This window comes from Sciurus vulgaris, assembly GCF_902686455.1.
Source record: "Sciurus vulgaris genome assembly, chromosome: 1".
NCBI classification, from domain to species: domain Eukaryota; kingdom Metazoa; phylum Chordata; class Mammalia; order Rodentia; family Sciuridae; genus Sciurus; species Sciurus vulgaris.
In genome coordinates this window covers 157892565-157907672 of record NC_136461.1, presented here as the reverse complement: position 1 = coordinate 157907672, position 15108 = coordinate 157892565, and the positions used below count along the sequence as shown (strand labels likewise).

The 15108-nt window shown below is 35.2% G+C and overlaps 1 protein-coding gene across 2 annotated transcripts in view; it reads left to right on the top strand.

Annotated features, from left to right (window-relative positions):
- Positions 1 to 3741: 3741 nt before the first annotated feature.
- The window catches only part of SNX16 (sorting nexin 16), a 31303-nt gene continuing 19936 nt past the window's right edge, over positions 3742 to 15108 (top strand). The window contains exons 1-4 of one of the 2 annotated variants that reach the window (XM_079105668.1): positions 3742 to 3964; positions 5651 to 5898; positions 5986 to 6125; positions 11483 to 11569. In XM_079105668.1, the coding sequence (XP_078961794.1) occupies positions 5751 to 5898; positions 5986 to 6125; positions 11483 to 11569 (375 nt within the window). In that variant the 5' untranslated portion in view covers positions 3742 to 3964; positions 5651 to 5750. Of the gene's footprint in view, positions 3965 to 5650; positions 6126 to 11482; positions 11570 to 15108 lie in introns of both variants that reach the window. The other variant, XM_079105667.1, reaches the window with a different exon arrangement.

The window sequence follows — 15108 nt, the reverse complement described above, 5'->3', positions numbered from 1 at the left end:
GCTGTAAAAGTCAGTTCATGAAGGAGTGTACAGGCCTACTCAAAGTATTTGGATTTTATTCGCTAAACTAGGAGTTGAAAATGCAATGTCTATGGGATCTTGCAGTGAATGTGAATAAGTAAAGGGAGCTATGTGTGAAACAACAATAATTATGGGGACTATACCTCATTCAGATATCAAAAAAGTTACTATCAGCACAGAGATATCTAATACATGATCCTGCCCCTTAGACTGTACACATAAATAAGTACTCATTATATAAAGTGATAATTTTCTCCATTCATGGATTAAATACAGTAGTGCCATAGAGGATGGGTTTATTTAATACCAACTGAGAGAAACAGAAAGGTACTACCGATGTGATTACATTTGAGATGGACTCAAGGGATAATAAGAATCTCGTGTCTCTATTTCTAGCTATCTCCTAACACCCCTTTTTTTCAGTACAGTCAGACTGTCTCCTAACTGTCCTTCAACACCCCACCCTCTGTTATGTTCTCTTTCAAGTCTTCACCTTTGCCTGATGTGTGCCTCACCTTCCTCCTTTACTTATCCAATTCCTACTGACCTCCAAAGTCCTACTACAGACATTTCTTCATACATAAAATCCAGGAAGATCTCTTAGGTAACACATGCTAATTGAAAATATACCAGAGGCTAAACATTGGAAAGTTAAAAGACACATAGAACACGACAGAGTATAACACTGCTTGGGAAATGATATCATATTGTGTGTGCTAAGAAGGTAACTAGTTTATTAACAAGGATTCATTGGCTCTATGAGCTCAGACCAATGGCCTATCCTCTATTTTCCTCAGTATCCTTAGCTATAAAATGGAGACTTATCCTTATGATCATTATACTTCCTTTTAGTTCTAAGATTTTGACTCTGTGACTTGCAGGAATAATTCTGACCATTTTTTTAAGTACCCAGGATTTCCACACATGCTGTCAAAACTTTATGTAATATATGAGTCAAAAATCACTAATCAATGGCAGCAGTATCGAAGAGTGTCATCTCTGTACCATTATAAATGCCATATAATTCCTATCCTGGATTTTGGAAATCACACAGGTCACGGGTTCACTGAGATAAATTCAGCTGTTATGTTGTCATGTTACTACTTTGGTTACCTCCCATTACTCTAAAAATAGGTCCTTTGTGGTTCTTTCTCTGGACTCATAGTTTCATGGCAGCGAGGAAATAGAGGGAAAAGTGGAGTACACACACTGTATATATTAAGATTAAAGCAACACTGCCTATGGAAAACAACATGAGTGAACTAGGGAGTATATGAAGTGAAACCAAAATAATTAATTAAGTTATTCCTATATTATTTTAGTTGTAACTATTGAGGAATTTTAAAGTTATAAACAGATATCAGATTATGAAATATCATAATTTGTTTTAAAACCTTAGATTATAAATCATTGACAGCTATTTGCAAAAGCCAGAAAGGCATTTTATAGATACCTACTATTCATTTTCAGTTTCCTCATTCTATATTAGTTGTATTTTTTGTTTAAGTCAGAAGAACCAACTCTGGCTAAATTAAGCAAAAATTAATATATTCAAAGAACACTAGGTTATCTCATAGAGTCCAAGGAATGTAAAGCACGGGGAGAGACCAGATTCATTTCAGGGAATTTAGCAGGGGAACTTCATGGACCTTCTCATCACGGAATTTCCTTTGTTCTGACTTTACTTTCTGTGCCTTCCAACCTGTCTCTCTCCTCAACTGCCCAAATTTTCATCCCTAGGGAATAGCACCTGTTGGACACAACTTGGGTCAAATGTTCCACTTGGCACAATGAACTATAATGAAAACTTTTTTCCAAAGAGTGACATATTATGAACATGACAACCAAAGGTCCCGCCTTACAGAAGAAATACCAATTTCTGAGAAAGGGGAAACATTGGACTCTAGGAAGCCACCTCAAAAGATGCCTATCTATTGCACATGATTTTTCTGCTGTAATTTTTACCTCCTCCTTCATGTAACCACCCCTTCAGTTATCAATAACTATATATCATTGTATAAAATTATATCTTGGGTGAGCTCAAAATGCCTTTCCAAGGATATATAATTTATGTAAAATTAAACAATGAAGGCAGAAAAATAATCTTCTGTTATTCCACAAGTCAAAATGTAAGCAATTCAATTTGATTGTGGGCACTATATAGAGGTATCCAGGAGCTAAACTAAAACATTTCAAATATAGCAACTAGCCATCAAATATGGTCTGCTAGAATGTAGGAACTTTTGCTTTGACCAACTACAGGATATTCTGCATTGATTACTACAGCTACTTAGTTATTTCTTGAAAGTAAAATCTAGACATTTGTCATTACCAGACATTCTAGAAGATAAAACATATAGTATATATATTCTGTTATGCTTCACTCAATAATCTGCAAAAAAAGTTCTTGATGGGCACAGTGGCCCATGCCTATTATCCCAGCAGCTCCAGAGGCTGAATAAGGAGGATCACAAGTTTGAGACCAGCCTCAATAACTTAGCAAGGCCCTAAGCCTGTCTTAAGATTAAAAAATAAAAAGGGCTAGGAATTAGCTTGGTGGTTAAGTCCCTTTGGGTTCAATCTCCAGTACCAAAAATAAAAAGTTCTTCTTGGACAATTCCAATGATCTTTTCCAAATCTTTATATTTCTTCTAACTGTGGCATCTGTACACTCTTACTTCCTGAAAGTTTAATTTTCCTTGGCTTCCTAGATATTGTCCAATACCTAAATCAGGTATACCAATATCAGGTATACCTCATTTCAGGATTTTTTTTGCTACCACCTGCAGCCCCATCCATAACTGAGGATAATATTCCAAGGCTAATTTTTTTTTGCTTTGTTTTTCTTCTCCCTTACTCACATAACTAAAGGAAATAACTGCCATCTAAGGTCAAGACTGCCAAGTTTGTCCTGAAAACTACAAAGGTTTGGTATTCTATTTCTATAGAATTCTATTTTTATGTTTCATCATACTTAAAGTAAATTATCTCTCAAACCAAAACCGCCATTATGCTACAGGTTATCTTTCTACATTCATTTTGAAGTTACCACTATCAATTTTTCCCACTCTTGGTACTGCTTCAAAGCCCTAGAAATCATAGAATGCTCTTTAAATCCAATTGCATATCTTTAGTGATGAACAGTCGTGTACACCCCTCTGAATCTTGCTATTTGACTCCACAGAATGGCTTTCCTGAAAACCTTAGTTTTCACATGAGCAAATCCAGCAGGACTAATATACTGTATCATTTCACATAAATTGATTCCCAGAGAGGAGGGAAAAAAACACGCTAAAGAATTTCAGGGGTCTCTACCATCGAGGATTTCTGAATTAAGTAGGACGGATAGACAAAAGTGCAGTGTTCTATATTTCCACTATTCAAATCAATTGTCATCCCTTAAAGCTCTGCTAATTCTGGAAAACAATCAATAACCTATTAGAATCAGTCCAAGCTGGTGAAGACTACAAGTCCCATGATGCAAAGCAGTAGTGCGGTCACGAAGGCCATAGTTCCTGCTGTGTCTTTAAGTCTAATCACCTGCGGGGCAAACTGGATAACGTGACTCTATTTCTCAGAATTTCACTTCGAAAAAAAAATAAAGCTAGCATCGAGAATGTGGATGTCCTATCACACGATTAGGTTTAATCCGTCTACTAGAGAACCAGCGGCAGACAGCTCCGCCCGCGCCTCCGGGGGCGGTGCCCGTGGTGACGTCACTTCCGGGAGCGGCGTCCCAGGCCAGCCCCGCCCTCCACCTCTTCAGGATCCTGGGCCCGGTGGCCCGGCAGAGGTAGGAGCCGGCGGGAGCTGCTGCTTTCGGAGCCGAGGGTCACGTGAGGCAGCTCGGTGCTGTGGGAGGAGGCGAGAAGCTGCAGTTCGAAGAGTCCGGTTTAACCGTCACCGGGAAGCACGCTCGAGCAGGATCACCGAGTGCGCTGAGGTAAGGAGTGGGCGGCGGGCGCTGCCCCGGGCTCTCGTGCAGGTGACACCTGCACCCCGGATGGCTGGCGGGAGGCGTCCGAAGGTGGAGAGACGCTGTAGGATCTCCCGCCCCTGCTGCGACCCCCCTCATCGTCTGTACACCACTAACTCCGCGGCGTCCCTGGGAGGCTGGTCGCGCGCGCACGGGGTGGCAGAGGCGGGAGGGTCTTGGGTCGTCAGGTAGCTCCGAGAGCTGCAAAGCTTGCTCCCACCGGGCCACATGCCTGTGCCCCGCGCAGACCCGACGACAGCCTGCCAGGGCCGACCGACCCCACGTTCTTCTCTCCGCCCACTTCTCCCACACACCTGGTTGCCCCGACCACCTCACCTGCCCGAGGTGAGCCTGAGATGAACCTTCCAGGGAGCATCTCCAAGCGAGGACAAAGGTGAAGACGCTCCTAATGAGCACAAGACGCCTTCCTAACTCTCTTCGGGCGGTTCTCACTTCTTTAGACGTCAGTGATTGTGTTGATATCCTGCCTTCCCCCAGCCTGGCGGCCTCAGGTAGCTCCGACAAAGGGCAGGGCCATCCCACAGGCCGTGAGAAGGTTGAGATATCACACTTATTTACTTCTTTGCGGGGAGATCATGAGGCGGAACCAAGGACCTGTGAATCAGCAGCTCAAGTTTTTTGAATTTCTTATAATGGGGATGGTTGCCCAGAGCCACGTGCTGAGTTAAAAAAAAAATCTTGTTTCAGCATCTTTGCAAGTCTAGGCGACTCTTCTGCCTTTTTCACTAGTGGATTTGCTTAGATGAAGTTGGGCAGGCAGATCCATTGTTGTTATGCAGAGTCATTTCGTTGGACTGTAGTTATTAAATTTCTTGTGAGTTTGTTATTCAATAACTTAATGGTAAATAAACCATTAATTGTTAGTATTACTAGGAAATTTTTCTAATACAAGATATACTGGTACTTTGTATAAAACACATTACAAAGTATGAGTTTTAAAGATTTGTTAAGTACTCTTAGTTTATTACAAAGCAGAATTGTAGGTGACCTGGAAAATGTGGAACAAACTTTAATCTTGTTGAATATAAGTTTAATATTTGTTGTATTTTATTTAATTTATTTGATAGTTTATTCTTAAAATACATTCAATCCTTATTTTAAGAGGAGTAGTTACCACATAGCATCTGAGCTTCTGACTCAGTGTTATTACTCTACAAGTCCTTAGAATTTCACTAATTAAATCAAAAGGTGATGTGAATAAATATCCCCCTTTTTCCCTTCCTTTCCTATACTGTATAAAGTACTTAAAGTACTTAGGATGAGAAGTCTACAGTAACCTACAATACAGCTTCAGGAGGGTCTTTACTATTATTTTTCCACCCTTTAACTCTTATGTGAGGGGTTTTTTTCTACAAATCAAGTCAGGTTAAAATGAACATTACAGAAATACTTCACCAGAAAATAAATAAGAAAAAAGGATGAAATGTAGTATGAAGGTCAAGAAAAGAAATATGGAGTGATTTTGCTCTCTACCTTAAAGCAAGAGTCCCTAGAGAATTAAGAGTTAAGAAGTATTTTGAGGTGTGCTTTCAATTCAGTTAAAAGTGTCATAAAATTAAAAATAACATTTTGCTTTCTTTGGGATTATGCTCCAGACCAAGACTAATTTTTCAATATGTTCTTATTTTTTAGATAGTGAATTCCTAAGAAGAAAATAATGGATTGCATATTAGTTGTTCTCTGAGTGTTTGGACTCAACAGTGTACAGGTTTGTTGCAAAGGCCGAAAGAAGATGGCAACTCCTTATGTCCCAGTTCCTATGCCCATAGGAAACTCTGCTTCCAGTTTTACAACCAACAGAAATCAAAGGAGTTCTTCATTTGGCAGTATCTCAACAAGCTCAAACTCTTCTAAAGGCCAGTTAGAAGATTCAAATATGGGTAATTGTAAACAGATAAGTGTGCCTGATCATATGGACGGTACTTCATCTGTCTGTAACAGTCCTCTCATCAGGACTAAATTTACAGGTACAGATTCTTCCATTGAGTATTCTACTAGACCAAGAGAAAGTGAAGAACAAAGTCGTGAAACAGTGAATTGGGAAGATAGACCATCTACACCTACTATATTGGGTTATGAGGTGATGGAAGAAAGAGCCAAATTTACTGTAAGTATTGATCTCTGCTACACACCAGTAGAAAGCAAAAGATTGGCTAACCTGTGTATTTAAACTAGTGTTAATTAAGCCTGAACTTATAATTTCTTGAATATAAAATTTTATGATTTTTATACCACTGAATTCTGTCACTCTATAGTAAACTTTTGTTTTACCCTAATGAATTCTCACAAACTAGACACATCTGTATAACTGGAATGTAGATCAAGAAAGTGAACATTATTTGCATGTTAAAAGCCCCTCATGCTCTCTGCTAGTCAATAACCCACTCACCCAAACTTTTCTGGTAGCCTAGATTAATTTTGCCTATTTTTGTACTTTATGTAAATGGAATTGTTGAGTATGTACTCTGTTGCATCTGGTCTCTTCAGCATTGTGTTTGTGAGAATTATTCTTGATCTAATAGGAAATGTACGTAGCTTCTTGTTATTACTGATACTGTTCCTTTATGTGAATATGTCTCTTTTTTTTTTTTTTTTTTTTTAGGTTCTTTCAAACTCTACTGCTGTAAACATTTTTAGTACTTGTCACCTGATAAGAGCAAACGTTTGATATCTCTGTAGGAGTAAAATTGCTTGTTCATGGGCCCAACTTTAGAAGAGACTAATGGACAGTGTTGCAGAGTGGTTGTACCTGCCTATCCTTTATAAGCAGTGTATATGATTTTTTCCCCCATTATTTTACCTCTTCTGGTTTGTATAGAATAACACATTGTGGTTTTAAATGTTTTTAATGACTAATTTAAAGATTGTTAAAATTTTGGGGGACCATTTGAATATATGTTCCTTTTTCTTTAGAGATGGCTTTTCTATTTTGATTTGATAAATGAAAGTTCTTAATTTGAGTCTAATTTATTAATATTTTCTCTTATGGCTAGCACTTTTTGAAACATTGCATACTCCAAAGTTATAAGTATATTGTTCCATGTATTTTTCTATAAGCTCTTTTTACTGAGTCTTTTACATTTAGATCTGTAAACTATCTGGAATTCATTTTTGTCCATGGTATGAGGTAAGGGTCAAGTTTTTTTTTTTTTTTCCCCTATGTGGAATCCATTAATCAGGCTTATATTAAAAAGACCACTCTTGCTTCTCTGCCTTTACAGTTTTGCCTGTGTCGTAAATCACATGACCATAAATGTATGGGTTGGCTTCTGTGTTCTGTTTTTTTATACTTTACTAATTTCACAATTGTAATTAGTGAATCTTTATAATAGTTCTTGATACTTAATAGTTTAAGTACTCTAATTGTATTATTATTCTGGATCATCTTGGATATACTTGGCCCTTTGCGTTGAGATTTTGTTAAATCTATAAATTAACCTGAGGAAAACAGACAACTTTACAATAAGCAGTCTTCAAGTCTATGACCATAATCCATTGACATTAATTTATTCTAATAAATTAATGTTTTTTAGATTCAATGCAGAATTCTTTCCTCTTTTGGTTAGATTTATTTCCGGTAATGTTTGGTGCTCTGTAAGAGAAAATTTTTTTCCTTTTGTTCATTACTCAGTTGTATATTTTGACCTTTTATGTTTATGTGTCCATCAACCTTGTTAAACTCACTTATGAGATCAAAATTTGTTTCTTTGGATTTTCTTGCAGTTAAGTTTTATGTAAAGTTAAGTTTTATGTAAATTTATGCCAGAATGAGAGGGCATCTAGGAAAAAATATTGACATTATTTACAAAGGTAGAGTCTTTAGAATTGTAACTGGTGAAATGATGGGGAATCTGCCTGGAACTCTTTCTTTCTGAAGGCAGTTTTAGAAATTCTAATAAACTAATGGCTCATTTCTTTACATTGGCCTCCCTTTCTTATGAAATACTGAGCATTCATTGAGGTGATGCTGTGGTACGAACGTTTGTGTCCCCCCAAAATTCATAGGTTATGTTGAAAACCTACCCTCCAAGATGATAGCAGTAAGAAGCAGGACCTTTGGAAAGTGATTAGGTCATGGGGGCAGAGCCCTCATTAATAGGATTAGAGGCCCCAGAGAGCTGCCTTGTGTGTCCTCTCTGTCTGCCATAGGGCACAGCTGTAAGACACTGTCTCTGAACCAGAGAGTAGGTCCTCACTAGACACCAAATTTGTTAGCTTCTGGATCTTGGATTCCCAATCTCTAAAATTATTAGAAATAAGTTCTGTTATTCATAAGCTATCCAGTTTTTGGTGTGTTGTTAATTGCAGCCAAAATAGACTAAATAGGTGATGTGTGAAAATGCAAATTTGCAACCAAATTTAAAACAGTGGTACATAAAGTCTTTTTTATAAAGTCTTTCATGACAGTATAGAGGAAAATGTAAGTTACAGTGAAATTAGTCATGTTTATTAATTTATTAACTCAGCATTTTTTGATTAGCTTTTATGTGCCGGATACTATTCCTCCTGGTAATGTGTGGTATAGAAATGTGAATGAAAGAATGGATAATTAATAAGTAAATAAAGACTGCTGGTATGTCACTTGGTGATAAGAGCTTTAAAGAGAAACAGAACAGGAAAGACAGGGAATTTTCCTGAAGCTGGGATTTAGATTTAAATAGGGTTGTCATTCACAGCCTCACAGAAAAGATGTTATTACTATCAGGGAGTGAGCAATGAGACTATCTGGGGAAAGAGCTTTCCATACAGATGTGAGGTCTACAGAGACCCTGTGGCTGACAGCAGAGTAAACAACAGAGGAGAGATAAAAGGAAATGAGATAACAAGGAAAGGCAGAGGAATGTGACAAGGATTACTTACTGTTGTGTAGGCTGTTATAAGGACTATGGATTTCACTCTCCATAAAATGGCAATCTTCTGAAAAGGTGTTTTTTGGAGGAGATGGGGTTTTGTGTTTATGTATTTATTTTTTGGTTTTGTGTTGCTGGGGACTGAACCTAGCATGCTGGGTGAGTGCTCTACCACTGAGCCATATCCCCAGTTCTTTGTGTGTATGTAAATTGCTTTTAGGGGAGAGCTGTGAGCTGTAGAAAGTTAGCTTGGGAGCCTTAGATTTACAAAATATTTTTTTCTAAAACTATTGTTTTGTTTTTGTTTTTTAATTAGGGATTGAACCCAGGGGTGCAGTATAACTGAGCTAAATCCCTAGTCTTTTTAATTTTGTTTATCTCGATTATTTTGAGAGAGGGTCTTGCTAAATTGCTGAGGCTGGCCTGGAATTTGCTGTCCTCCTGCTTCAGCCTCCCAAATTGCTGGGATTATAGGCGGACACATGACTAGAACTGTACCTTTGAAGTGATCTTTTGACTGAAGACAGCATAGGACTGGCTGTTGAGATCTGATAATATGTAGAGTGTCAAGAAGTGTTTCAGTAATGTTTAAAAACAAAAAGTAACTAGGATGAGAGGTGATTAGTATTAGAAATAAGGCCCTAATGGCTTCTTCAATTAGTAATGGTTTTAGTTCTTGGTACTGTTTACATGGGTGTGTTCACTTGGTGAAAATATATCAAGTTGTGTTCTTAAGGTTTATGTACTTTTCTATATATATTTTGTAATTTAGCATTTGCTTCTGCATGTTATAATTCACTTAGAAATCCATACAAGGACAACATACGAAGAGAGTACAAAGTTGTATACACTTTGTACTATAGTGGTTGCAAATAGCTTAGTGGTAACTGCTTTTAGAACATAAAGTTTGAGTACATAAAGTTTTCATTGAAAGCACTACTCAAACAAGTAGAAAGGTAGAAAGAATGCGTTCTAGAAAAGAAAATATAAAGATCTTTATCTTTCTTAGACGTTAGCACTGTTCAGGAGTCAGAGTGGGAAATAGCTTAATTGAGGGACAGGGCAATAGTTTCTAAAACAGGAAAATAAAGCATATGGATTTGTAGCTAAACTTATTACATGAAGTTGATTTTTATCATTCATTAGTTATTCATACTAACTCAATTGCAACTGGGGATGTGGCTCAGTGTTACAGTGCTTAGGATATTTTGGAGGCCCTAGCACTGCAAGAGGGAAAAAAATTGAATTAATTTATCCTTTTTTGTTTTAATGAGTGACTAAAAATAATGATTCTTGTATATCTCCATTGTGACTTCTTAGGTCAGGACTTTTGGTAGACTTTAAAGGGTATCCAAGGACTCTTATTCTCTACGCTTATATTTTTAGAAAGATAATTACTTCAAAGCAAAAAATTTATCCTTAAGCCTTGCTGCTTTTCCCTGTTAAAATCTGAAAACATAGTCTGTGTGAAGGGGTAGAAATCAAATAGTAAAAACAGTCTGCAGTCCTTAAATAAGGACTTGTCTCTGGAGCAGCACTAGCTAGTAGATGTATGATGTGAACCATGCTTATGGCTTACACTTGTAATTTTAGATTTTCTGAAATCTGAGTTAAAGAAAAATTAAAAAGAAACAAAATTATTTTAATAAAATATTTTATTCAACTCAGTATATCCCCAAATATTATCACCTTAATATGTAATCAATATAAAACAATTTTAATAAAGACATATCTTTTTTCACTCTAAGTCTTAGAAATCCAGTGTGTATTTGCACTCAGAGTACATGCCAGTTTGCACTAGTCACATTTCAAGTACTCAGCCACATGTGACTAAGGCCTAACTCTAGAAAATTATTGCATAACAGATTTCAGTAAAATAATTTACTCTTATTAAGAGTTTCACTAATTCAACAAATACTGAGTACTTGTGTGTTACCTTAACAATGACTATAATACCAAAAACTACTTGATGTTTCACTGTGATTTTTGTCCTAAATACTTCCTCATAATAAATTCTAAAATTATACTTTTAAAAAATAGAATCTATATTTTTTAATTATGTTCTTTTAAAAATATGTTGACTTGATTTAATAATGTTTTCTATTTAGTATCCTAGATCATTGTGCAAAATTGTAATTATGTACAATTTTGTAAACAATATGGGTTTTTTTAATATGGGTTTCAACCTTATATTTCAGCCTTAAAAATTAAGGCAATATAGAACTTGTTTGAATAATTAGCTTTATAGATAATTGAGTTTAGAAATTAAATTAGTCATACAGTACAAAAGTAGCTGGTTTTTATAGATTCTTTAAGCATGAGTGATTATCATTTTTAGAATGCATATGTTGGCATAAAACATTTTGGAGGCTGGCAAGTTCATTATGATTGGTGTGCATAGAAAAAGCCTTCATCTCAAGTTCATCTTATTGATTTTCTTAGGGATAAACTCTGGCTTTGATATCTCTGTTAGTTATCTGTACTTTTGATTAATGATTTCTCATAGTTTTTGGATAGTAGTTGTTTCAGTTTGGGTTATCAAGTAAAAGTTTTTGATATATTAGGTTTGAATATCTTTACTTTTTTATAACTAATTCTTTCTATCTTTCTCTAGGTGTATAAAATTCTAGTAAAGAAAACCCCAGAAGAGAGTTGGGTAGTTTTCAGAAGATACACTGACTTTTCTAGGCTTAATGACAAAGTAAGTACTTTAATATATCACAACCTGCCTTTTCAATTGAGTTATCTGTTCCTTACATTTCTATTATATTTTTATGTTTTTTTCCTTGTTAATTATGAGTCAAGTAAATCTTTGCTAATTGATGAGAAAATTGTTTCATTTTACTTTAATAACCATAAGTTCCATTTTTAATATAGAAAAGTATTTATGTAATTGTGTAAGTTTGAAAAAGACCTATATAGTGAGATCATGACATTATAAAATGTATGACTGCAAGAGTGAACAAAATAAATATTTTAACATATTACATTAGTCCTGTTGCTGTCTACTATTATTCTGAACCTCGTTACCTAAAATCACACCCATTTATTATTTAGTCATTTGTGTTGGGTTCAGCTTGATTTACTTTTCAGGATTAAAAAAACTCAAAATCAAGCTTTTGACTGGGCCAGGCTCTTATCTAGAGTCTCTAAGGAAGACTCAGCTTCCATGTTTATTGAAGTTGTGAGCAGAATTTAGTTTCTTGAAGATGTAGGATCAAGATCCCTGTTTCCTTGCTGGCTAACAGCCAGAGATAATTCTTACCTCATAGAGACTGCTCTCCATGCCTTGTGCATCTTCAAAGCCAGCAACAGTGGGCCAAGACCTTGTGATTTGAATCTCTCCAAATTTTTCTTCTGCCGTAAACCAGAGAAGACACTATAAAAGTCTCAAATTATGAGATTAGGCTTACCTAGATAATCTCCCTGTCTAAAGGGCAACTGATTAGTAACCTTAATTACAGCTGCAAAAACCCTTTAGCTATATAACATAACAAAATCTCAGGAGTAATACCAGCAGCAAAGGTCATGAAGCCATCTCGAGTTCTGCCTACTGCGCATATGAAACAGGATAATAATAAATCTTGATATATTAAAAACCCTTAAAAATAAAACGTGAGCCCAAAAGTAAAAAGTATAATAAATGATGTGAACCAGCTAATTCACAGAAGAAATACAAAAGACCAATAAATTCTGAAAAATTTACAGGTATTTCAAGAAAAGAAAAATACAAAACTATTTTTCCCCTGTCAAATTGAAAGATGTTTAAATGGTATTATCAAGCACTGGAAATGCAAATCTTCCTGGAGGGCACCATTAAGTTTTGCATAATATCAACACAATAATCACATTTCTAGGATTTATTCTATATAAGCAGTCATGAGTATGAGTATCTAAGGATACTTAACATATTGTTTATGGTGATTTTGTTTGTGTTCTTTTTGTTTTTGATAACTAAAAATTAGTACCATCCTAAATTTCTAACAGGTATTAAATAAATTGAGATTAGAATGTAATAAAGAGCAGAGCTATCCACAGAGTTTGAAGGAAAACCATATGGGTTAGGTGTTGGGGTGATTGATATGTTGGAAGCCAAGAGAAAAATAATTTTTTTCACAAGAAGCAAGTGATTTATGATGCTTTTAAGAGGCCAAATAAATAACTTTAGAACATCTGGAAATTTTTCCCCAATTTTGACAGATGTGTAATTGGCTTGTTTGCCCTCGTTTGCCACCCTCCCTTTCCTCTTTTTGTGACTACTCAAAACTTCTAAAGTTAGTGTATTGTTAAAATGTTTGGTGCTGGGAATGTCAATTTATGTGTTTTAGCAACTGACTGCCAAAAGGTTTCTTCTGCTCTGAAAACCTCAGTTTACATGAGAAATTAAAATGTAGAATGCTCAACTATTCTATCTTTTATTAAGGTGTGCTTAGGATTCCCCTTTTCAATATGGGTTAAACATCCCTAATCTGAAAATCCAAAATGCAGAATGCTCCAAAAATTCTAAACTTCTTGACTACTAACATAGCACTTCAAGCAAAAAAATTCCACATCCAACCTCATGTGACAGGTAATAACCAAATACAGGTGCACTGAAAATATTGTATAAAATGACCTTCAGGCTATATTTATATAAGGTATATGTGAGACCTAAATGAATTTCATATTTACACATGGGTCCCATCCCCAAGATATCTCATTGTATAATATACAAGTATTCCAAAATATGAAAAAGTCTGAAGTCTGAAACACTTCTGGTTTCAAACATTTTGATGTTTAACCTATACAACAGAATATTGACTGTTTATTTCTACTGTATTTCTACCATTTATATGGATTTTTTTATTCCTGAGCTTCAATTACACGAGTGAATTAAGACCCTATAATTCTGTACTTCAGTTGCTTCTTTAATAACTAAATAACAGGAAGATGAAAGCAGTTCATTGGTCACCAGATACGTCAATGGAATTCTTAGGTTTCTTATAAAATTGTTGTTTTGTTCATTCAAACTAATTTCAAGCATTTTCAACTCAGAGCTATTTAATCCTTTATGACTTACTATTTTTCTTTTCAGGGCTCAACTATTATTTATTTAGTGTTTACTTCTCTTTCTTTCTCTACATTGACCTGTTTTGCTCAAAGGCTTATCTTAGGGAAGCTGAGATTTAGATAACTCAACCATTTTGAAAAAAAGATATCAATAGGAGTTTAAATCTTCTGAGTATCTCCTTATTCTCTACGTTGTGCATTTAAAATCATTAATAAATGTCTGTATCAGTCTTAGTTGTAACCCTTATCCTCTGAGTATACATTCCAAGACCCCTAGCAGATGCCTGATAACTACAGATAGTACCAAACCCTATGCATACTGATTTTCATATTATATATGTACATATGATAAAGTTTTATAAATAAAACATGGTAAAAGATCAATAACAACTAAAATAAAATAGGACAGTTATGTTCACATACTATAATAAGGTTACGAATATGATCTTTCTCTCAAAATATCTTACTGTATTGTACTCACCCTTCTTGTGATTATGCAAGATATGCTCTCATGACATGAAACTTTAGAGTGATGTGAATGAGATAGACATGTTATATAGCATTAAGACATGATATGAGAGTTTCTTATAAGTACTAATATGACAGTTGATACCATAAGGACTGCCAAGTGACTTAACAGGCAGGCAAGTGTCATAAAGTATGGATCCATTGGACAAAGGGTTGATTCACACTTCACTAGAACAGGATGGCACACAATTTAAAATTTATTAATTTATATTTGTGGAATTTCCCATTTAATATTTTTGGATCACATTTGATTGAGGGAAATTGAAACCACAAAGAGGAAAACTGCAATTAAGAGAGGACTATTATAGATACCAGAAAGAGCTTTATCAGTCACCTACTTTCACTGTCAGGATTCAAAAATGCCAGTCTTTTATAAGATCAATCATGAAATTTTTATGAAATGAGTAGTTTGAGCTCAGCATTGTTCCAGAAATATGATAATATAGAAACTATATAAATATGCTCCAAACTTTAAGCCTACATTACTTATTTATAGTTGTGAAGAAAAAATAGCTAATTGACATTATGGAAATTTTTGAACATCATTCAAATAACATTGATTAGAAAGAAAAATTTCCTATAGAAAATCAACTTTTTTCTTTTATTTATTTATGTATGTATTTATTTATTTATTTATTAATCTTATGAGTTATAATCTGACTT